The 23869-nt window shown below is 42.2% G+C and overlaps 2 protein-coding genes across 2 annotated transcripts in view; both read right to left on the reverse strand.

Moving 5' to 3' along the window:
* SNRNP200 (small nuclear ribonucleoprotein U5 subunit 200) overlaps positions 1–11312 on the reverse strand; it is a 51717-nt gene extending 40405 nt beyond the window's left edge. Inside the window, exons 1-10 of the mRNA XM_070765990.1 lie at positions 11096–11312; positions 9934–10097; positions 8272–8443; positions 7078–7270; positions 5380–5435; positions 4791–4889; positions 3847–3999; positions 3628–3727; positions 2223–2359; positions 373–456 (exon numbers count right to left, since the gene is read on the reverse strand). Of these exons, the coding sequence (XP_070622091.1) occupies positions 373–456; positions 2223–2359; positions 3628–3727; positions 3847–3999; positions 4791–4889; positions 5380–5435; positions 7078–7270; positions 8272–8443; positions 9934–10097; positions 11096–11140 (1203 nt within the window). The 5' untranslated portion in view covers positions 11141–11312. The remainder of the gene's footprint in view (positions 1–372; positions 457–2222; positions 2360–3627; positions 3728–3846; positions 4000–4790; positions 4890–5379; positions 5436–7077; positions 7271–8271; positions 8444–9933; positions 10098–11095) is intronic.
* Positions 11313–15897: 4585 nt separating this feature from the next.
* LOC139175095 (pituitary homeobox 2-like) lies at positions 15898–23443 on the reverse strand. The gene is made up of 3 exons (XM_070765983.1): positions 23356–23443; positions 21161–21375; positions 15898–16398 (listed from the first exon to the last, which is right to left on the reverse strand). Exons 1-3 carry the CDS (start codon positions 23441–23443, stop codon positions 15898–15900), a joined length of 804 nt encoding a protein of 267 aa, XP_070622084.1.
* Positions 23444–23869: the final 426 nt, after the last annotated feature.

A 23869-nucleotide genomic window follows, 5' to 3' on the forward strand; every position in this document is an offset into this window, starting at 1 on the left:
CCCCAACTAACCTCAGATTGTGACCCCTTGTTCTTGGGTTCACTTTCCTATTAAAAACACTTCCCTCCTGAACCTTATTTAATATATTTAAATGTTTCTATCGTGTCCCCCCTTTCCCTTCTGTCCTCTAAACTATACAGATTGAGTTCATTAAGCCCGTCTTTGGACCCCTTCAATTTTGTCAATATCTTTTTGTAGGTGAGGTCTCCAGAACTGAACACAGTACTCTAAATGTGGTCTCACCAGCGCTCTATACAGTGGGATGGATCACAATTTCCCTCTTCCTGCTTGAAAGGACTTTTGACAGGGAGAGAGAATTGAGGCATCAAACCAGCTTGAAGCCCCCTCAAACCACTCCATCCACCCAATTACCTCTCCTCCTTGGTCCAGATCCATGGTTTCTAGGTCGGTGTCCATGCGGGACTGACGGACACGTTCCCTGCGACAACGTTCTTCCTGAAAGAGGAAGGCAAAGCCGACAAGTTGATTTAAATCTTAATTCCAATGACAAACAGCAGGCAGATTTTTTTTTTAAAAGAAAACCCTAAACAGCCTCCTCATCCGAAGGTGAGTTTTTTTAGTGTGTGATTGGGGTTATTGGAAGTTTTTGCTTTTTCAATAGTAGGGATGGGAAAGCCTGGAATAAAAGAACAAAAAAACTGGGGGAGAAAACAGGGGTTTCCCCCCAGTTTTTCTGTGTTTTTTTAAAAATATTATATACTGTATACATTTTTAAAAAATACAAAGAAAAGAAAGAACAGAAAGAGAAAGAGAAAAAATAGACATACATATAGACAACATCACATTTACAAGAAACATGAGACTCAGAAAAAATAAACTCAAATATCTTAAAATCTGAGTTTTGAATTCCAAATGGTGATAATATACATTACAAAAAGTTATTTACGCGTTATCTTAAGGAAAAATTTTCTATATTTTTTTCCAAACAGCATTGGAAAAAACTGTTTTCCAGCCAATTCATTTGGGTTTTTTGTTCCAGGTCTTCCCATAATCAATAACCAACATTTGTAAGTTTCAGTCCCTTAAGCCTGTAGCCTTAAATACTTTCCCCAAGGAATAAGCCCCAATGAACTCTCAGGGGTCATTTTACAATTATGTACACAGTCATCTGCCACTCAATGAACAAGAATGTAGAAACCTAAATGAGGAAAAAAGTAGTATGGTTGCAATACTAAAGGGATAGTATTTTAATGCAGGTGGCACAGTGGTTAAAGTGTCGTATTTCCGGCAAACTCAGCAGTTCGATACTGACTGGGGGCTCAAGGTTGACTCCCATTCTTCTGAGGTTGGTAAAATGAGGACCCACATTGTTGGGGAACAATACGGAAATAATGTTTAGATTTATATTTAATTGGTTTGTATGCTGCCCCTCTATAAAACACTAAGGGGTAGCATATAAGCCTAAATGCTATTGTTATTGTCACTTGGTTTTAATAGAGCTTAAACTGTGCATCTTTTTCTTACTGTAGCAATGCTACACATACATAGAAACATAGAAACATAGAAGACTGACGGCAGAAAAAGACCTCATGGTCCATCTAGTCTGCCCTTATACTGTTTCCTGTATTTCATCTTACAATGGATCTATGTTTATCCCAGGCATGTTTAAATTCAGTTACTGTGGATTTACCAACCACGTCTGCTGGAAGTTTGTTCCAAGGATCTACTACTCTTTCAGTAAAATAATATTTTCTCACATTGCTTTTGATCCTTCCCCCCAACTAACTTCAGATTGTGTCCCCTTGTTCTTGTGTTCACTTTCCTATGAAAAACACTTCCCTCCTGAACCTTATTTAACCCTTTGACATATTTAAATGTTTCAATCATGTCCCCCCTTTTCCTTCTGTCCTCCAGACTATACAGATTGAGTTCATGAAGTCTTTCCTGATACGTTTTATGCTTAAGACCTTCCACCATTCTTGTAGCCCAGAAAATGTATGGCACAAAGTTAATACTGGCTGGTGCAATCACAGCAATAGCACTTATATACTGCTTCGTAGTGCTTTTACAGCCCTCTCTAAGCCATTTACATTTTACCCACCTTGGAAGGATGGAGGGCTGAGTCAACTTTGAGCCTGGTGAGATCGGAACTGCTGGCGTCAGCAGACGTAGCCTGCAGTACTGCACTCTAACCACTGCACCACTCTGTCTCTATCCTTTTAATAAGGTTCCTCTCTTTATCGTTATCATCAGATTCTTACCCGGATCAAATCTTCCTTCTCAGTCTCATCCAGCTGATACAGGAATTTTGACAACTCGGGGTCTGACTCCATCTTTCCCATAATCCTCTCCTTCTCGGCTTCACTCTGAGCACTCGCCAGGAGGCTGCAGTAGAGGACTAGCAAGAACGCAAAAGATTAGTTGCACATCACACACACACACCTATGGCTAGTTCTATAGGGGGGGGGAAGGACTAGGGGTGACATGACAGCAGTAGTTATTTCAGTATTTGAGGGGCTGCCACAAAGAAAAGCTGGGGGTCAGCCGATGTCCCAAAGCACCTGAAGGCAGAAGCAACAGATGGTAACTAATGAAGGAAAGAAGCAACCTGGGATTAAGGAGAAATTCCCAACAGTGAGTACAATTAAAAAGTGGGATGGCTAGCCTGTAGAAATTGTGGGTGCTTAATCAGTGGTTTTTAAAGAGAGACTGGACAGCGACTTGTCTCCAGTTGTAATAGGGCAATGATGGCGAACCTTTTATACAACAAGTACCCAAAATGTGAGCACACGCATGCCCAAACGGAAAGGTGTGCGCACATGAACATTGATACCATTGTTCCCAAGTTTCATAATAAACTGAATCTTTTTGGCCCCTTAATTCTATTGTAAATCTGTCCATTTCGGCACATTCGTCTATTTTATTAATTATTGTACTTTCTGCAGGGATTTCTGGTTTTTTCCAAAATTGTGCATTTTTTTTCTTTTGTGTGCTTGTTTCATTTACAGGGAGACAGAAGTGAACAAAAGAAACGCCGCAGAGATCTGGCTTGGGATAACAGCACGGGTGCCAGCCGAGAGGGCTCTGCGTGCTACCCCTGGCACCTGTACCATCGGTCTCCTGCTTGAGCAGGAGGCTGGACTAGAAGACCTCCAGAGGGCCCTTCCAGCTCTATTCGGATTATTTTCAAAGCCCATAAGAACAAAATAAATTCTTGAAATCCAAGCTGCTGTATATCCGGTTTTTCCGGCAGGCCTGGAGCTGTTAGGTTATTGTCCTGATTCAGCCAAGAATGATTGAGAGATATGTATGGTTTATTATCAAGAGTTATTCATGTACTTTAAATTGTTTTTTGTTATAAGCCACCCAGACTCCAAATGGAGTTGGGCAGCATATAAATTCTACAAACATCCATCCATCCATTCACCCACCTGCCCACCCACCCTCCCTCCTTCCTTCCTGCCATATCTATCATCCTACCATTTCTTTCCTTCTTTCCTTCCTACCATATCTATCATCCTACCATTTCTTTCTTTCCTTCCTTCCCTCCCTTCATCCCTTCCACCCATCCATCCATCCATCCATCCATCCATCTCAAAGGACTTTTTGTGATCAGAAGCCAATTCTTGGGGGGTAACAATCTTCATTCCAGCAACGTGTACTCACTCATCATTCTGTGCTGTCTCAACACTTTGATGAAGTCAAACGTGTTAAATCCCAGGAGCAGAACCAGTTGATTCTCACATTCTCGGTCATCGCTGGCCGTCTGGGGAAAGAAAGCCAGCCCTAAATATTAAGCCAAAACTCACCCATCTCCTCCCCCCCCCCCCCACAAAAAAGAAACCCAAAACAAAACCAGGGTCAGGGTCAAACAAGCGAGCCCACCTTCAAGATTTCCAGCACTTCGTCTGCCTTCTTTTGGGACACGATGGCGTCGTCATAGAAACGGCTCAGCTGGCGTTGGAGCCAAAAGGCATCGATGTCTCTGGGGTGCAGGTCTTTCTTCTTGGAGCACATCAGCTCGCCAGAGGCCACCAGCTGGGAAGAAAGAGCAGGACTCGCACCCCGAGCTTTGCTAAGAGCACCCCAAAGCCCAAAGGCCACACTAGGAATGCGCTGCCCCTTTCATTCTTCCTGAAATGAGCAAGCACTAACCACACAAGCTTTGGCAAGAGGATAAGAGAGTGGAAAGAATCTGCCAGTCTGTTTCAATAAATGAAACATAGGAACATAGAAGATTGACGGCAGAAAAAGACCTTGTGGTCCATCTCGTCTGCCTTTATACTATTTCCTGTATTTTATCTGAGGATGGATCTGTGTTTATCCCAGGCATGTTTACATTCGATGACTGTGGATTGACCAACCACGTCTCCTGGAAGTTTGTTCCAAGCATCTACTACTCTTTCAGTCAAATAATATTTTATCACGTTGCTTCTGATCTTTCCCCCAACTAACCTCAGTCAGAGATGGGACTGCGACCTCATTCAACATGACTTGGGACCAAGCAATTTGGGGTTTGATTTGGGTCCTTCAGAGTCAGGTTTTCCCCCAGCTGTGCCAACATGACATGCCTAATAAACTTTTACTTTGAGGAAACTCCAGAGTTTTGATTGCCTTGCAAAACCGACATCTATCCTCCAATTTAATCAAACTAATTATTTTTCCCAGGATTTTTTAATATATTGGGGGTTTTTTAGCTTACATAGTTTTTAATTAATTAGATTTGTCTCTGTATTCACTGTTTTATATTGTATGCTGTGAGCCGCCGCGACCCTTAGGAGAGGGGCGGCCTACAAATCTAACAAATAACAACAACAACAACAACTCACGTTAGCCGAGAGGGTGCAGCGGACCACGGCTTCATCGCCTTCCAGGTCTTCGTCGGACGCTTCATCCCGAACTTCGCCGTAGACATCCTCATCGCCTTCCTGTTGGTTCACAGTGGTTCTTTGACTTAATAGCCCTTCCAAGAACAAGTGACCTTCCTCCCAGGGACCCCTCAAGCATTGGAGAGGGCACAAATGACCAGGGGGCATTGCTCAGAGAGCAGAAAAGAGCACAATCACAACAGGCCATCAGGAGCTTACAGAAGCCTGAATCAATGGCGAAATCTATTTTACCTTCCCTACTGGTTCGGTCATGTGTGTTTTTTCACCGTCTCCACATACACAGAAGGCTTTGCGCATGCGTGGAGGAGTAAGAACAAGAAGATGGCAACGTCTGGGCAGGAGCCTTTATGCATGGATGCGCATGCGCAAACGGGCCATGGACGTGTGGGGTGGCAATGGTAGCGTCTGGGCAGTGCTCATGGTGACACACAAGCCAGTCATGTGGCCCAGTGGCCCCAGACCTTTTGTGGGGCTACGACCCACAAGTTGGGAAGCCCTGTTTTACAACACAGGAACCTGCAACGCTCACCTCTTCGTCGGATTCAAACTGCACGTTCACTCCGTAAGTCTCATCGATGTTGTCATCTGCAAAGGAGAGCAGAGGGTTTTGGTGAGGAGAAGCAGGTAGAGGTAGGCCTCCATTTGGAACCATGACCCCTCGCGTCCTGGACATAAAATGTTTCCACTCCCCCCCTCAAAACAACGCTACAGAGCCCTGCACACCAAGACAACTAGACACAGGAAATATTCTCCCCCAACACCATCACTCTGCTAAACAAATAATTCCCTCAAAACTGACAAACTTTTTACTAAGTCTTTTTACTGATGAGCCGGGGTGGCGCAGCAGGTAGAGTGCTGTACTGCAGGCCGCTGAAGCTGACTATAGATCTGAAGGTCAGCGGTTCAAATCTCATCACCGGCTCAAGGTTGACTCAGCCTTCCATCCTTCCGAGGTGGGTCAAATGAGGATCCGGATTGTGGGGGCCATAGGCTGGCTCTGTTAAAAAGTGCTATTGCTAACATGTTGTAAGCCGCCCTGAGTCTAAGGAGAAGGGCGGCATAAAAATTGAATGAATGAATGGATGGATGGATGAATGAATGAATGAATAAATAAATAAATAAGTCTGGACTTCTATTTCTACTAGTTTTTTCTCATCATTCCTATCACCCTTTTCCTCCCACTTAGGACTGTAGGACTGTAACTTGTTGCTTATGGTTGACAAATTATATCTTCTATATAACAAATAAATATATATATATATATACTGTATGTAGTGAAAGAAAATATTAATTGATAATCAAATAACTATGTGCATAAATAGAACACCACTGAAACTGAATATGTTTTATATGCTTTTCTTTTTTCTTTTCCTTTCTCTTTCTTCTTTATATGTTCTGTTTGTTTAAATTGTTTTTTCTTTTCTTTCTGCTTTTATATGTAATAATAATAATTAATAATAATAATTTATTGGATTTGTGTGCCGCCCATCTCCGTAGACTCGGGGCGGCTAACAACAATGATAGAAACAACATGCGACAAACCAATGATATAACAACTAAAAACCCTTATTTATAAAACCAGACATACCATGCATAACTTATAATGGCTTAGGGGGAAGGAAGAAACTTAATAAAGATTATTTTTTAAAAATGAAAAATTCAATTTAGTGTATGCCGATAAGTGTAGATTCAAAGTGACAATACAGTTATGAGCTGGGGTGGCGCAGTGATTGGAGTGCAGCCCCGCAGGCTCCTTCAGCTAAGTGCTAGCTGTAGTTCAGCAGTTCAAATCTCACCACCGGCTCCAGGTTGACTCAGCCTTCCTTCCTTCTGAGATGGGTCAAATGAGGACCCAGGTTGTTGGGGGCAAGAAGCTGATTCTGTGAACCGCTTACAGAGGGCTGTAAAAGCACTAGGAAGCGGTGTGCAAGTCTAAATGCTATTGCTATGCTATTCTAAGTTTACATCTAAAATCTTCTGAGATTTAACCATCTTGGAAGCTTTGGGGCATTGCGACAAGAAAGACCACCACCCCCCCCAAATCCATCCCTGATCCTCGGCAGCCAACAATAAGGAAAACCAAATTTGTCCATGCAACCTCTTACCACCACATCCTCTTTGATCAAATCAAGAAAGGCACAGAAATCAGACTGTGCTATAAACTGCCCCCCGCCCAGTCCTAATTCAGAGAGCAAATGATAAAAGGAGCAGAGGCCAGGGGTTATACCCATATTCTGGATCTCCTTGTCTCCGCCATAATCGGTGATCTTCTTGCCCAGATTAACCAGGACGTGGTAACGGGTGTCATCCGTCTGCCCCAGCAAGAGGTCGATCTCTTTCCGCCGCTCCTTGTCTCGCAGCTTCTCGTTTTTCAGGACAGCCAGCACTTCGTCGGCAGCTCCGCAGAGGATGTCCCGAGGCTGCCACAAAAATAAAAATAGGATATCATTCCTTCTGTGGTTAATGTCATGAAAACTTGAGAAAATTTACTCTAGATAATAGGACTTTTTTTGGTGGACCATATTCAATTTGAGATTATAGATAAAAGGATGAATTCAGTTAATGAAACTGATTTGCGACAACTGCTGGGACGATGGGACAAGGTAAGACGATATATGTTTAATAGAATCCGAGACCAAGCTATGAGGAATAAATTGGAATCACTTTATAATATGTAAATACAGAGTAAAGACATTGCTCGTGGTGGTGGGATGTGAATATTTGTCTGGTGGTGGGCACCGATCACTGAGCACTTGTTCTATGTTGTGTGTGAGTTTTATATTCTATTTCTTAAAATTAATTTTAAAAATTAATTAAAAAATAGATAACAGGACTTTATTTGTGGGACAAATGAAGGAAGAGGGCACATGCACTGAAAAAGATCACCTTATGGGATCCAGGAGGGCTCTTGTAGTGGCCTTCGCTCACTCCCTTCCCCCTTTCCCCAAAATAACAGTTATCCTCCACACCGCAGGCCTTAGAAACGCCATTAAGAGCTGGCTGCTTTCTTGAGCCTTTGATTACATATAGTCTATTTTAGTTCTGTTTGCTAGCCTTGGTTTTTAATGATGTATGTTTTCATTTGATAATTGTTTTATTATTTTTGCATGCCATGTTGTTTGCATTTTGTTGTTGCGTTAGCGGAGAAGTCACGTCCGACCCATCGCAACCATTAGTGGGCTGCTGCATGGACGGTCAGTCGATCATCTTAAAGTGGTAATGTCCTATTTTATTTAAAATTTATTGACCCTTCAATTCCAGTGGACTCTACAGAACTGATTAAAAAATGCACAAGCTGATCTGGTTGTGTTTCTATACAAGCGTTCTCAACTGTGATCTACCGTATTTTGGCACAAAAATGCAAAATGGGGGAATTGTGGAAGGTCACATAGGACAAACGCAGCAGGTGTTTTCCACTCACCTGATCCCCCAGAGCTGCCTGAATGAAGCTCAGTAAAACTTCATAGGTTTCCCGAGTCTCCTTCGTTTTGGGTTTGTAGATAATTCCTACCATCTCATCAATGCCCTCAGAGAGCAGCGTGTAGCCTTTCATCTTGTTTATGTCGTGCCTGTCTTCGTCACGTTTGCGCCTCCTAGGAAACCAGGAGTAAGATTAGCTAGCCATCAGAAAAGAGACAAGAACATCTATCTAATGTACAGTCGAGAAAGTTCTTTCTGACAACTGCATTTTCTCTCTGCTCCAATCAAAATTATTCTCATGTGAACAATAGTCCAGCATCCTCCTTTAAAACTGTCCAGTAACTAGAAACCCATCTCTTTAAACATCCATCCATCCTCTCACACCACAATCGTCTCCTTTGGTAGCAATATTCTTACGCCAAGTTATTGAGAAGTTGAAAATCTGCCCTCATTTTTGTATTAATTAGATCAGTGATGGCGAACCTATGGCACACATGCCAAAAACGCATGCAGAGCCATCTCTCTGGGCACACCAGCTGTCGCCCATTGCTCTTCTGGGTTCTAGCGCATGTATGCACGCTGGCCAGCTAGTCTTTGCATGCGCGAGAGCACCAGAAACAGGAAGAGCAGCTCCACAGCATGCATGGGTGCGCTGGGAAGTTGAGCTTCTAGTTTCTGGCGCATGCATCTGTGCCAAAACTGGAAGACCAAATGGCTGGCATGCATGCATTCATGCGCCAGAAACCAGAAGCTCAACTTCCTGGCCTGCATATATGCGCGCCAGGGAGCCGCTTTTGTGGTTTCCGGCGCTCTTCTGCATGCACAAGCATTTCCGTTTTGTCATTCGGTGCTCAAAAGGTTTGCCAACATTGAATTAGTTTATCCTGATAAAAGTATCATCCAGCTATGTTTTATGACAAAAATGTTAGTTTCCTCCGCCATTAACCAATGGAGAGGGGCGGCATACAAATCTAATAAATAATAATAAATCTGTGATTTTAAAAAAACCCACAAATATTATTTAACATCTAATTTGTGCCCGTGCATTTCAAACTCGTGAAGCTCTACCCCTCTGAGATAACCAAACATCCTGAAATTCAACTCTTAGCATCTTAAAGCAGAATAAAAACCTTCTTCTCCTAAGTACAGAGTAACATTCTCATTAGCTCGCCTTTATCTACTTGCAATATTCTCCGCCCCAGGCCTCAACTTTGATCAATTGATACTGCCTAATAGAATTGTTTCCCTAGCATCTTCAGTGTCAACCTCTAACTGAATGAGTGAGGTTTTATTGTGAGAGTTTTCCAGACTCGGAAACGTTTAATATTCTGATCAACTGAACACCTTACGCGGGCACATCAGTGTGCAACAGAAACCTCAGTATCGTAAGTGGAAGATGCAATGAGCATGTAAGATACATCCCACTCTGGAATTCAGTCAACTAAGGATATCACTTAATCCTCCAAGGAAAGAAGGAAGACAAATGAGGTCCAGGCAGAAGAACATCATAGCTTCGAAATTTAAGGGACCGGTTTCGACAAAACTCAGCAGCATTTCATTATGCGGCTGTTGATAAAAATAGGATCGCCAATGTCCAATGACAAATATGGCACAAGGAGAAGTAGTATATTAATAGGCAAGAAACACATAATTCTTTGCTTACTTTGCTCTCCTTTCTTCCTGCATCTGGGGTTTGGTCCTCTGGGCCTTATCACCCATGCGGGTGCCCTCCAACTTCCCAACCAATGATAAGACCTCCCCTGTAGGCTCATCACGTCTGGTCCGGTCAATCAGAGACCGGTCAGCTTGAAGTACAAGATTAGAGTTCTGAAAGAATTGATGCAACGACAGACAAGAGAAAAGGGAGAGAAAGAAAAAGAGATCAGCATGGCTGTACAAAAATTTATTTCAAGTATTTTTCTTAACATTTGCAGTCAGGCATTCTATTCTCTATTCCATTATTCTATATTGTATATTCTACTCTATTCTATTTCCTATTCTATTCCTCATTCCATTATTCTATTCTATATTCTATTTTCTATTCCATTATTCTGTATTGCATATTCTATTCTATTTCCTATTCTATTCTTCATTGCATTATTCTATTCTATATTTTATTCCCTATTCCATTATTTTATACTGTATATTCTACTCTATTCAATTCTCTATTCTATTTCCTATTCGATTCTTCATTCCATTATTCTATTCTCTATTCCATTATTGTATATTGTACATTCTACATGGGGTTTTTTATATAATTTTTATTATTAGATTTGTTCCATTGTTATACTGTTGTGAGCCGCCCCGAGTCTTCGGAGAGAGGCAGCATACAAATCTAATAAATAATAATAATAATAATAATTATTATTATTATATTTTATTCTCTATTTTCTCTTCTATTCTCTATTCCATTATTCTGTATTGTAAATTCTATTCTATTTCCTATTCTAGTCTTCATTCCAATATTCTATTTTATATTCTATTCTCTATTCCATTATTCTACATTGTACATTCTATTCTATTTCCTGTACTACCCTGTACTATTCTTCATTCCATTATTCTATTCTATTCTCTCTAATCAACGAGAAGAACCGTTAGGAGCCTGTAAAGCCTGGAAGAGGCTCCCCCTCTCCCCGATTTCCAGGCTGCCTGTAGAAACCCCCCCACGAAGGTCGCCCTGACGATCCCCAGAGGAGAAGAGAACCGGCCAGGCTTCCCCTCCGGCCTTCCTTTCCCTTCCCAGGCCTGGACTCGGCCGTCTCCCTCGACTGCCCCTCAGCAGGGCCCAAGAGGGAGACAGGCGGCCATCCCGGCCCCGCACTCACCGCCTTGTACTCGTACTGCAGGCTCCGGGCGGTCACGTCCGCCATGACGGCGGCGGCGGCTGCTCGCTCGGGGGATCCCGGCCGCTGCTTCCTCCTCCGCCCCGGCTCGGCTGGGTCTTCTCCGGGTCTTTTTCTTCCCAAGCAACGCTTCCCTCACTAACAGCCGGAAGAGAGGGAGGAAAACACGTTTCGGGGCTTCCGCTTCCGGTTCAACTCCGGAAGTTTTTCCTTTCTTTCCGAGCGGGCGGAGGGAGGGAGAAGAGCGTGACGTATGGATCCTCTAGTACGGGTAGGCTCTTCTATGAGTTGTGGACTTCAACTCCCAGAATTCCTGAGCCCATCAAGCTAGCTCAGGAATTCTGGGAGTTGAAGTCCACAAATCATAGAAGAGCCTCCGCCTAGAGGGAACGTCCTTTTGCAGGCGTGCTAGAACTGTGGGTTCTTGGTCGATTTCGGCTCTGTGGCTTCGCTTGATGCGGGGAGAGCGGGGATTAAACGAGTAACGGAGGAAGAAGGAGCCCTTGGAGGTCTTCAAGTCCGACCCCCTCAGGCAAGAGACCCTCTATAACCATGCCGGACAAATTATCTTCCAATCTTTAAAAAAAAAATCTCCCATGATGGAGTGCCCGCCACCGTGCTCTCTGGAGCAGGGGCTCTCCAACCTTGGCCCCTTTAAGAATTGCAGACTTCCAGTGCTCCTCAGGCTGAAAAGCTGAAGTTCACAAGCAAAACTGGCTGTGGAATTCTGGGAGTTGAAGTTCACAAGTCTTAAAGGGGCCAAGGTTGGAGAGACCCTGCTCTGGAGGCAAGTCATTCCACATAGAATGGAATAGAATAGAGCTTGGAGGGACCTTGGAGATCAAAACTAGTTACTAAGGCTGCATTGCTATTGATCTCATCGCTCCCATCACTCATTTCCTCCCAAAAATGACTGCATGACTGTAACTTTGTTGCTTGTATGCTTACAATCTATATTGATTGTATAAATACAAATTGTATACTGTAAATATAAACTGAAACATTAGGAAGGGACGGAAGGCACTGATGCACTCATGTATATAGATATTGTAATAGCTTTGTATACCACCAATACGTACTCAGCAAAATAAATAAATAAATTAAATAAATAATATGATTGGATTGCTTATTTGTACCCAGACTATCATTAAGTGTTGTACTTAGTCAAAGCAAGATATTTTGAGTGTCTATATTAATATGTTTGGTCTATATGGATGTATTTATTTTATGTATGGTGGACAAAAATAAAACATAAAAATTTGCACATTCATTAAGTGTTCTACTTTATGATTCTTGACAAACTTTTCTTTTATGTACAGGGACAACATGCACCAAGACAAATTCTTTGTATAATCACACTTGGCCACTAAAATTCTGTTCTGTTCCATTCCATTCTATTCCTGTATTGTACTGTATTTCTATTTCTATATTCTATTCCTATTATTTATATTTATATTGCTTATATTCCTATTTCTATTCTATTCTACCAGTATTCGATTCTTCCATTCTCCGTTCCATTCTATTATTTTCCTTTTCCTATATTCTGTTTCTACTTCTATATTCTATTCTTTTCTGTATTCTGTTCTGTTCTGTTCTTATTGGTGGGGTGGGAAATCCAAAAAAGCCCGGTGCAATAGAAAATGAAGAACTGACTCTTCTGAGCAAACCCATTCATGATCTGAAAAGTGTGTACATTGTGTCACAGGGGACTGTGGCCTGACTCTGCAAGCCACAGGTGACCTGGTCTTTCTATGTACTTGCTCGGATGCTGTGCTTGATTCTCCCAGTTGGGCAAACGAGCACGGAGAAGATCACAATCTTGATGAAGTAGAGTTCTTTGAGGACATGTCACACTGACCTCTTCCCAGTGGACCGAGGAGGGCAAGGTCTGTTTATAAGTGTACATCATGGTCCCATCACTTCCTTTGTACTAGGACTAAAATACTCCTTGCATTCGGTCAAGAGATTCTGTTCTAGGCGACTGATGACTTGTTTACACCAGAGATATTTTTAGATGTCACCAAAAGGACTCAGTTCACCAGGAGCCGGTAGGAACCGGAAGAGCCAAGACCCTTGGTTTCGCTATAATATATGCCCCTCTTACAGGAAATGCCATTGACCTATAAAACCTACAATCAAGACCGTACCGCAAATAGTCAGAATCATATACTGTACAGTGGAACCTCTACTTAGAAACTTAATTTGTTCTGTGACCAGGGCGTTAAGTAGAAAAGTTTGTAAGGATAAGCAATTTTTTCCCATAGGAATCAATGTAAAAGCAAATAATGTGTGCGATGGATGGATGGATTCCTAGAGAGGCCCCACGGAGGCTTCTCCTCGCCTTTTCCGGCCCTGTTTCCTCCCAGGAGATTCCTAGAGAGGCCCCACGGAGGCTTGTCCCTGCCTTTTCCGGTTACTGTTTCTGAGGCTGAGGTTTATAAGTGGAAAATGGTTCTTGAGAAGAGGCAAAAAAAATCTTGAACACCTGGTTCTTATCTCTAAAAGTTCGTAAGTAGAGGCTTTCTTAGGTAGAGGTACCACTGTACTCGGAAAAGTCAAATTTGGAATTTTTGCAAGGGGATTAAATGGGTTCTCCTTTGTCTTCCTTTTTCTCCCCAGAGACACACAATTAGAATTGCTGCTTGGTCTCCCTTCCTCAAAGGGGCTGACTGCTGGTGAGGAGATTCCAATCAAACACAAAACATCTCCAGCTCCCCCTGTAGATTCACTGTGGAAAATTCCAACTGTCTGCACATTTTACTGTACATTTTATTTTATTAGACAAAAATCTCTGTCTGTGACCCGCTTTCTAAATGTTTCTGCTTACAGTAAAAATATTATACAGTTAAAACATTGGATAGATGGATAGATAGATGGATGGATGGATGGATAAATGATAGAATGATAGAGATAGGAAGGTAGGTAGGTAGGTAGGTAGATAGATAGATAGATAGATAGATAGATAGATAGATAGATAGATAGATAGATAGATAGATGATGCATGGCGGATCGATGGATAGATAGAAAGTCATGAATTGTGTAAGTCATTTATCTCCAGATGTCCAAGAACCTCAACACCTAGCATGTCTTTGTTGACTTGGGTGAAGACCAACTTTGGATGGTCAACGAACTGCTGTAAGTCAAGGGCTACATTTATCACCCAAGAATCTGCTACTAGGATCCAAGAGATACTAAAATGTCTAGATTCTAAAAATCTGAAACAGTTCTTGGATGTTCCAGTTTTTTTGTTTTTTGTTTATTATTATTATTATATTGATGGTCTTTGAGTGTAATAAAGGTCTATTTATTTATTATTTATAGATAGATCGATAGATGATTGAGATAGATAGATGATAGAACGACAGAGACAGAGAGAGAGAGAAAGGATAGATATAGATAGATAGGTAGGTAGGTATGTAGGTAGATAGATAGATAGATAGATAGATAGATGATAGGTAGGTAGGTAGGTAGATAGATAGATAGATAGATAGATAGATAGATAGATGATAGATAGATAGATAGATAGATAGATAGATAGATGATAGATAGATAGATAGATAGATAGATAGATAGATAGATAGATAGATAGATAGATAGATAGATAGAGACAGACAGACAGACAGACAGACAGACAGATGCATAATGGATGGATGGATAGATAAACGACAGTATGAAAAACCACAATTCCTAAAACTTAGCAGTAAACATTTTAGGAACATAACTAACGATGGGTTTGGAGGAGGGCTTGTTTCAACGTCCTTCTGCGATGGTGAATTCCGCTGTCGGGCCACACGCTGAGTGAAGATGTATCTCCTTTTATTAGTTCTAAATTTATCGAGGGCACTTCCAGATGGATAAGGCAAAAAGGACAGGATTAAAGGTCTCCAGATAGTCTTCCAAGGACGGTTCTCAATGTGGGAGGGGCGGCAGGACTGGTAGCGGGGAGAAGCCAGTTGGACGTGAGGAGGGGGGAGGCGGGGGCTGAGCTGAAGACATCCAGAGGGCACCTGGAGGAGAAGGGGGGATTACGGGGATTAAAAACAACAGGGCTTCCATCTGACACCTTCGTCTGCGGAGAAGGAGAACGTTCTGAAAACCGTCCGCCAAATGGAAGACGAAGAAGAAAACAGGTTGCAAAAGTGTGGTTGGTTTTTAAACTATGCGCAGGAAGCATCATCTCATGGGGAGATGTGCGTGTGAGAGAGATTTGGGCGATGTTTCGCTGCTGCGCATGCGGCAGAAAAAGACCTCCTGGTCCATCTCGTCTGCCCTTATACTATTTCCTGTATTTTACCTTAGGATGGATCTATATTTATCCCAGGCATGTTTAAATTCAGTCCCTGTGGATTTACCAACCACGTCTGCTGGAAGTTTGTTCCAAGCATCTACGACTCTTTCAGTCAAATAATATTTTCTCACGTTGCTTTTGATCTTTCCCCCAACTAACTTCAGATTGTGTCTCCTTGTTCTTGGGTTCACTCTCCTATTAAAAGCACTTCTCTCCTGAACCTTATTTAACCTATTTCAATGTTTTGATCATGTTTCTCCACCACCCCCTTCCCCTTCTGTCCTCCAGACTAGACAGATTGAGTCCATGAAGTTTTTCCTGATAAGATTCCGGGCTAAGAAAAAAAATTCTCAAAGCTGACATGGTCTTCAGAAAGGAGACAAATAAAAACGTTCGCCAACCCTGCCCGAGACTTGAAGAGGCGGCTTTTTAAAATTACATTTTAGGGTGGCCTGTGGGATGCGATTGTGACCCCCTCTTGGCCTGCAACCCAGCGTCACACTGGCCTGTCCAGATGATACTGGCTGGAGCCGGGGCTGAGGTTTTGGGGAGCGCCGTAACCGAGAGCAGATTGGGGCTGTTTTGCTCTGAGTCTCAGTCCCGCCAGGCTTGAGGTACAGGGGTCCCTGTACATATAGGGCGAAGGGGCTCCTGGCCCATACATTGAACCCGAGGGCCCCGGTGGACTCGCCAGGCTGTTGAAGTTTTCTAGAGATGGGACTCCGGGCAGAGAAGGTCCCGCGGTGGCTGGGAACACGTTCTGGGGCGCGAAAGAATTGAGGTTGATGGAGTTGAAGAGCTGGAATCCTTTGCTGTGGATCGGGCTGCTGTGTAGCCCCTTGGGAGTCCAGGTGTTATAGGCGTAGGTGGGGTAAAGGTCATCGTAAGGGGTTCCGGCCAACCCGTTAAGCTGGGACCCAAAGGCTCCTTTGCACAGCTCTGTCTGCTGGTGACGTTCCTTTTTCCGCCATTTGGCTCTTCGGTTCTTGAACCAAACCTTGAAAGAAAAGAGACGGGTAACAGTCTGCATTGGTTGCCGATCAGTTTCCGGTCACAATTCAAAGTGTTGGTTATGACCTATAAAGCCCTTCATGGCATCGGACCAGAATATCTCCGGCACCCCCTTCTGCCGCACGAATCCCAGAGACCGATTAGGTCCCACATAGTTGGCCTTGTCCGGGTCCCGTCAACTAAACAATGTCGGTTGGCGGGCCCCAGGGGAAGAGCCTTCTCTGTGGCAGCCCCGACTCTCTGGAACCAGCTCCCCCCAGAGATTAGAACTGCCCCTACCCTCCTTGCCTTTCGTAAACTCCTCAAAACCCACCTTTGTCGTCAGGCATGGGGGAACTGAGACATCTCCCCCGAGCCTATATAATATATGTATGGTATGTTTGTATGTGTGTCTGCTTAATAATGGTTTATTAAGCAGACATCTGTAAATTATTAGATTTGTCATGAACTGTTTTTATTGTGTTGTGAGCCGCCCCGGGGCGGCATACAAATCTAATTAATAATAATAATAATAATAATAATAATAATAATAATAATAATAATAATAACAAAGAAGGTTCTGAATATTATATTAATTTTTATGCATGGTTGGATAAGAAATTGAATTGGGAAAGAGATTTGAGTAAAGACTAAAAAGAAAGGGGAGATTAGAAGTAGTACAGTGTTCCCTCGCTTTTCGCGGGGGATGCGTTCCGAGACCGCCCGCGAAGGTCGAATTTCCGCGAAGTAGAGATGCGGAAGTAAATACACTATTTTTGGCTATGGACAGTATCACAAACCTTCCCTTAACACTTTAAACCCCTAAATTGCAATTTCCCATTCCCTTAGCAACCCTTTAGATTATTACTCACCATGTATATTTAATAAAGTTTATTAAGAAAAATATTTATTAAAGGCGGATGAAAGTTTGGCGATGACATATGACGTCATCGGGCGGGAAAAACCGTGGTATAGGAAAAAAACCCATGAACTATTTTGTAATTAATATTTTTGAAAAACTGTGGTATAGACTTTTCGCGAAGTTTGAACCTGCGAAAATCGAGGGAACACTGTATTATTATTGTTGTTAACCCAGGTGACAAGAATAGTAGGGAGGCAGCACTGATAAAAATTACCGTATTTTTCAAAGCATAAGATGCACCGGAATGTAAGACTCACCTTAGTTTTTGGGGAGGAAAATGGGGGAAAGAATCTGTTTACCAGGTATTTATCTGGCCACCGTCCTTAGCCAGCACAGTATTTTATCCCTTGGTTAGGGCTTTACAAAAAAACTTTATTCAGAGAGAATAACAATGAAAGAGCTGGCAAGCCAGTAGCCCCCGAATTCTTCTAGCTGGGAATAATGAGGAAACAGTACAGTATCCCCAAAACATACAATATTTAACAATACGCATTATACAAATCCCAGCGACCGATTAGGTCCCACAGAGTGGGCCTTCTCCGGGTCCCGTCAACTAAACAATGTCGGTTGGCGGGCCCCAGGGGAAGAGCCTTCTCTGTGGCGGCCCCGGCTCTCTGGAACCAGCTCCCCCCGGAGATTAGAACTGCCCCTACCCTCCTCGCCTTTCGTAAACTCCTTAAAACCCACCTTTGTCGTCAGGCATGGGGGAACTGAGATATCTCCCCCGGGCATATACAATTTATGTATGGTATGTTTGTATGTATATCTGCTTAATAATGGGGTTTTTTAAATATCTTAAATTATAAATTATTAGATTTGTCATGAACTGTTTTTATTGTGTTGTGAGCCGCCCCGAGTCTACGGAAAGGGGCGGCATACAAATCTAATAAACATAAACATAACAGCAACGAGAATAGCATACGCTCAATACTGGAAGAATAATTAAACCCCACCGGAAAATGTACTAGTGGATAAAATTTATAGGTGTGTCAAGATGGATAGACTGACCATTAATCTCAAAGAAGAAAATAGATGGTACAATTGGACTAAGAAGAAAAAAAGGAAAGGATTGCGAAACAATGCAAAACAAATGATGAAAATATGGAACTTTGTAAATATATGAAATATTGTATATTATCAAGTGGAAATAATCTAGGGAAACTGGTGTAGATCTGTGTTAAAATATTGTGATGTTCAAAAATGAAAGAATAAAAAAATTAATATATATATATATATATTAAAGGGGCCATGGGAATATATCCTATAAAGCCCTTCATGGCATCGGACCAGAATATCTCCAGGACCACCTTCTGCCACATGAATCCCAGCAACCAGTTAGGTCCCACAGAGTTGGCCTTCTCCGGGTCCCGTCGACTAAATAATGCTGTTTGGCGGGACCCAGGGGAAAAGCCTTCTCTGTGGTGGCCCCGGCCCTCTGGAACCAACTCCCCCCAGAGATTAGAATTGCCCCCACCCTCCTTGCCTTTCGTAAACAACTTAAAACCCACCTCTGCTGCCAGGCATGGGGGAATTGAGATCCTCTTTCCCCCTAGGCCTTTACAATTCTATGCATGGTATGTATGTATGTATGTTTGGTTTTTATATTAATGGGCTTTTAATCGTTTTTAGTATTAGATTACTATTGTGCACTGTTTTATTATTGCTGTTAGCCGCTCCGAGTCTCCGGAGAGGGGCGGCATACAAATCCAATAAATAAGTAAGTAAGTAAGTAAGTAAGTAAGTAAGTAAGTAAGTAAGTAAGTAAGTAAGTAAGTAAGTAAGTAAATAAATAGGACTAAGAAGAAAAAAAGGAAAGGATTGCGAAACAATGTAAAACAAATGATGAAAATATGGAACTTTTTAAATATATGAAATATTGTATATTATCAAGTGGAAATAATCTAGGGAAACAGGTGTAGATCTGTGTTAAAATATTGTGATGTTCAAAAATGAAACACAATTAAAAAATTAATATATATATTTTTAAAAGGGGCCACGGGAATATATCAGAAGCGTTCTAGGAGCGCAGGAGATAGAAAAGGTTGGGAACCCCCTGACCTGCTGCTCACATTCGAGAGACAGACATGGTCTGAGGATGGGCTCCAACAAGGATCTTGGAAGAATAAACCTTTGACCCCTGGGACCGACAGCCTGGATCCCACAACACTCTCCGGGGAGACGTATATTTACTGACGTTTGCAAAATACCTCTATGAATGCTTTCAGTTTGTCCCATTCTCCACGCTTCCATGGAGGAATGTGTGAAGAATTGTAGGACATGTGTGTGTGTGGGTGAGCGAGTGAGTGTGTGCGTGTGTTTGTGTGTGCATTTAACAGAAAAGAAAACCAGAGTGTTCCAAGCAACAGCCTGCAAACCTCCAGTCGGATTTGCCAGCCTGCAAACCTCCAGTCGGATGTATTGGCCCATCATTTTGCGGTGATTTATATACAAGCTTTCGCTCCCATCTTCCCCCCTCGTCCTGTCTCCCAGATGCACTGTCACTCAATCTCCCCCACCCCCAATTTCCAACCAGAATGTAGTTCAGCAGATAATGGATGGAAACTGAGCAAGGGGAGATTCAGCCTAGAAATAAGGGAGGAATATGCATGACTTCTGGTGGCAAGTTGTTCCACTGGTTAATTGTTCTCACTATATAGAAAGAATGAACTGGAAGGGACCTTGGAGGTCTTCTAGTCCAACCCCCTGCTGGGGCAGCAAACCCTACACTACTTCAGACAAATGGTTGCCCAACATCTTCTTAAAAACTTCCAATGTTGGGGCATTCACAACTTCTGGTGGCAGACTGTTCCACTGATTAATTGTTCTAACCGTCAGGAAATTCCTCCTTAGTTCTAAGTTGCTTCTCTCCTTGTTTAGTTTCCACCCATTGGAGAATAGATTGACTCCCTCTTCATGGTGGCAACCCCTGAGATATTTACTATTTTATTATTTTATTTTATTATTTTATTTTATTTATTTTATTTTATTTTATTTTATTATTTTATTTGATTTTATTTGATTTGATTGATGATTGATTCGACTCCTGAGACTCAGGGCGGTATACAACATAAATTTCATATTTAACATAGAAACCAGAATTAATCTAAAAACAACCCGATCTAATAAAAACTTGAAAACCGTATACTCACCCAGCCCATCTCACACATCAATCTATCATACCTCGTGGTCCATCTAGTCTGCCCTTATACTACTGTATTTCCTGTATTTTATCTTAGGATGGATCTATGTTTATCCCAGGCAGGTTTAAATTCAGTTCCTGTGGATTGACCAACCACGTCTGCTGGAAGTTTGTTCCAAGGATCTACTACTCTTTCAGTCAAATAATATTTTCTCATGTTGCTTTTGATCTTTCCCCCAACTAACTTCAGATTGTGCCCCCTTGTTCTTGTGTTCACTTTCCTATTAAAAACACTTCCCTCCTGAACGTTATTTAACCCTTTAACATATTTCAATGTTTCGATCATGTCCCCCCTTTTCCTTCTGTCCTCCAGACTATACAGATGGAGTTCATGAAGTCTTTCCTGGTCAGTTTTATGCTTAAGACCTTCCACCATTCTTGTCGCCCGTCTTTGGACCTGTTCAATTTTATTCCTATCTTTTTGTAGGTGAGGTCTCGAGAACTGAAGATAACCCTCACAAGTGTGGTCTTACAAGGCATTATAAAGTGATATTAACACTTCAAAAGAAAGGTAAGACAAGAAACTCTGATCTTGCCACAAATTGGCTTTCCATGATTCATCCTTGGTGTGGCTGAGCTAATTTGGGGGACTGTTTCCCTTGTCCCCCCGCCCCTCAACCCATCGCCTCTTTCTCCAGGGACCCTCACCCTTATCCTTGGCTCCGTCAGATTGGTCCAGCCTGCTATCTCTTCCCTTGTGCTCATGTCCGGGTAGCGATTCCGCTGAAAAGTCGACTCCAGCTCCTGCAGCTGTTGGCTGGTGAAATGCGTCCTGTGTCGCCGAGGCTTCTTTTGACCCAGGCTTGCGTCCTCTTCGCCGCTGGAATCGGAAGATTTGCCCCGAGAGGTCTCGCCATTTTCGCCTGAAGAGATGAGAGGAAAGAAGAATGTTAAACATAGAAACATAGAAGTCTGACGGCAGAAAAAGACCTCATGGTCCATCCAGTCTGCCCTTATACTATTTCCTGTATTATATCTTAGGATGGATATATGTTTATCCCAGGCATGTATAAATTCAGTTAATGTAGATTTACCCATGCCTGCTGGAAGTTTGTTCCAAGCATCTACTACTCTTTCAGTAATATTTTCTCACGTTGCTTCTGATCTTTCCCCCAACTGACCTCAGATTGTGTCCCCTTGTTCTTGGGTTCACTTTCCTATGAAAAACACTTCCCTCCTGGACCTTATTTAACCCTTTAACGTATTTAAATGTTTCCATCATGTCTCCCCTTTTCCTTCTGTCTTCCAGACTATACAGATTGAGTTCATGAAGTCTTTCCTGATAAGTTTTGTGCTGAAGACCTTCCACCATTTTTGTAGCCCATCTTTGGACCCATTCAATTTGATCCATATCTTTTAGTAGTTGAGGTCTCCAGAATATTGCCATAGCAAACAGAACTCCGAGGAAAGCCATTTCCTTGAAGAACAAGTTTATTGGATATATCGTATTGGCACAAGATGGTGAAAACCGACTCTGAAGGTTCCCACGGTTTTCAGCTAATTAAAAGTAAGTTTTCCCCCCTTTCCCAAACCATCAGTCACACAGTCCAATCAAGTTGTTGTCCGTCTGCATTTTAAAACAGTGATAATTTTGTGGTGGCAGAAAGATGGAGGAATGATGGAATCGAGGAATGGGCCAGGATACCTAGGCTTAGAATGCTTAAAACTACATTGCCTTCAACATGACTTATGCATAGCCCATAAAATCATCTGCTGCAACGTCCTTCCTGTCAAGAACTACTTCAGCTTCAACCACAACAATACACGAGCACACAACAGATACAAACTCAAAGTAAAATGCTCCAAACTCGACTGTAGAAAATACAACTTCAACAACTGAGTAGTTGATGTCTGGAACTTACTACCTGACTCTGTTGCATCATCACCTAGCCCCCGAAACTTTACTCTTAGACTTTCCACTGTTGACCTCACACGATTCCTAAGAGGTCATTAAGGGGCGCGCATAAGTGCACCAGTATGCCTACCATCCTTGTCCTAATGTTTCTCTCTCATTAGTACCAATATCATGTATATAAACAGTGTTATATCTATGTATACTACCAATACGTACTTGAAAATATAGATAGATACAGTAGATAGATAGATAGATAGATAGATAGATAGATAGATAGATAGATAGATAAGATAGATAAGATAGATAAGATAGATAGAGAGATAGATAGATAAATAGATAAGATAGATAGATAGATAAGATAGATAGATAAGATAGATAGATAGATGCATAGATAGATAAGATAGATAGATAAGATAGATAGATAGATAGATAGATAGATAAGATAGATAGATAAATAAGATAAATAGATAGATAGATAAGATAGATAGATAGATAAGATAGATAAATAGATAGATAGATAGATAGATAAGATAGATAGATAGATAGATAGATAGATAGATAAGATAGATAGATAAGATAGATAGATAGATAGATAGATAGATTAGATAGATAGATAAGATAGATAGATAGATAGATAGATAGATAGATAGATAGATGAGATAGATAGATAGATAGATAGATGAGATAGATAGATAGATAGATAGATAGATAGATAGATAGATTGATAAATAGAATAGACAGACAGACAGACAAATAAATGCTGGGACAGAGTCAGCGTTGGCCATGCACCATGGAAGACAGGACTATTTCCCAAGAGGTCTTGGACTCTTGAGTCAGATTGGACTTACCATGAATACAGGATGGAGTTTATCCACCCGAATGCAGGTTGCACAGCCTCAAAAGTAGCCCACTCCCATGTCAGTGGTTTGCAAGACCCTCCCAAACCCACCTGGATTTTTTTTTTTTTTTGCAAAACTCCACGCCTTACCACTGTTCTCCATGCCGGGTGTCCCCGAGAACGTTTGCGTCTGTCTCCCTTTGGCGTCCCCATCCGAGGCTTCCAACAACGTGGACATAATTCCCCGATGAAACCAAGCCTTCGTTCCAGTTCGGAAGTAGACGGAAGTTGCTTTCGTGTTGCCCCACACACGTCGTGAACAATCTTCCCCAAAGGTGGAAAGTCCTTTGGGGTGGGGTGGACTGATGGGGAAAGGCTCAGGAGGAGGCGGTGGGGGGGAAAATATGGAGAAGAGTTCTTGAAGAATTCGCTTTTGTCGAAAGGAGAATGGAAGGAAGGCTAGAAAACCCTTTCTCGGGAGATGTTTCCCCACCTCTAAAGTCCCCAGCAGGGAGGTCCCGTCCACACAACCATTGTCCACAAGGAAGTCCACTTTCCTCCACCAGATCTACACCGAGACCTGGCTGCAGCAAAGACGTTGGCAACGTCTTACGGGGCTCTTTCGCTCTGGAAAGATGACTTCTTTGCCTCGTCCCCTTCTCCC

Source organism: Erythrolamprus reginae, chromosome 12 (genome assembly GCF_031021105.1).
Source record: "Erythrolamprus reginae isolate rEryReg1 chromosome 12, rEryReg1.hap1, whole genome shotgun sequence".
Classification (NCBI taxonomy): domain Eukaryota; kingdom Metazoa; phylum Chordata; class Lepidosauria; order Squamata; family Dipsadidae; genus Erythrolamprus; species Erythrolamprus reginae.

What these genes read in the sequence shown, in the direction of transcription:
- LOC139175095 (XM_070765983.1), bottom strand. Translation starts at nt 23,443, where the DNA reads ATGTCCACGTTGTTGGAAGCCTCGGATGGGGACGCCAAAGGGAGACAG. An exon ending in ACCCGGCATGGAGAACAGTG is followed by an intron (nt 21,376 to 23,355) that starts GTAAGGCGTGGA and finishes TCATCTCTTCAG; the next exon opens with GCGAAAATGGCGAGACCTCT. An exon ending in TGACGGAGCCAAGGATAAGG is followed by an intron (nt 16,399 to 21,160) that starts GTGAGGGTCCCT and finishes TTTTCTTTCAAG; the next exon opens with GTTTGGTTCAAGAACCGAAG.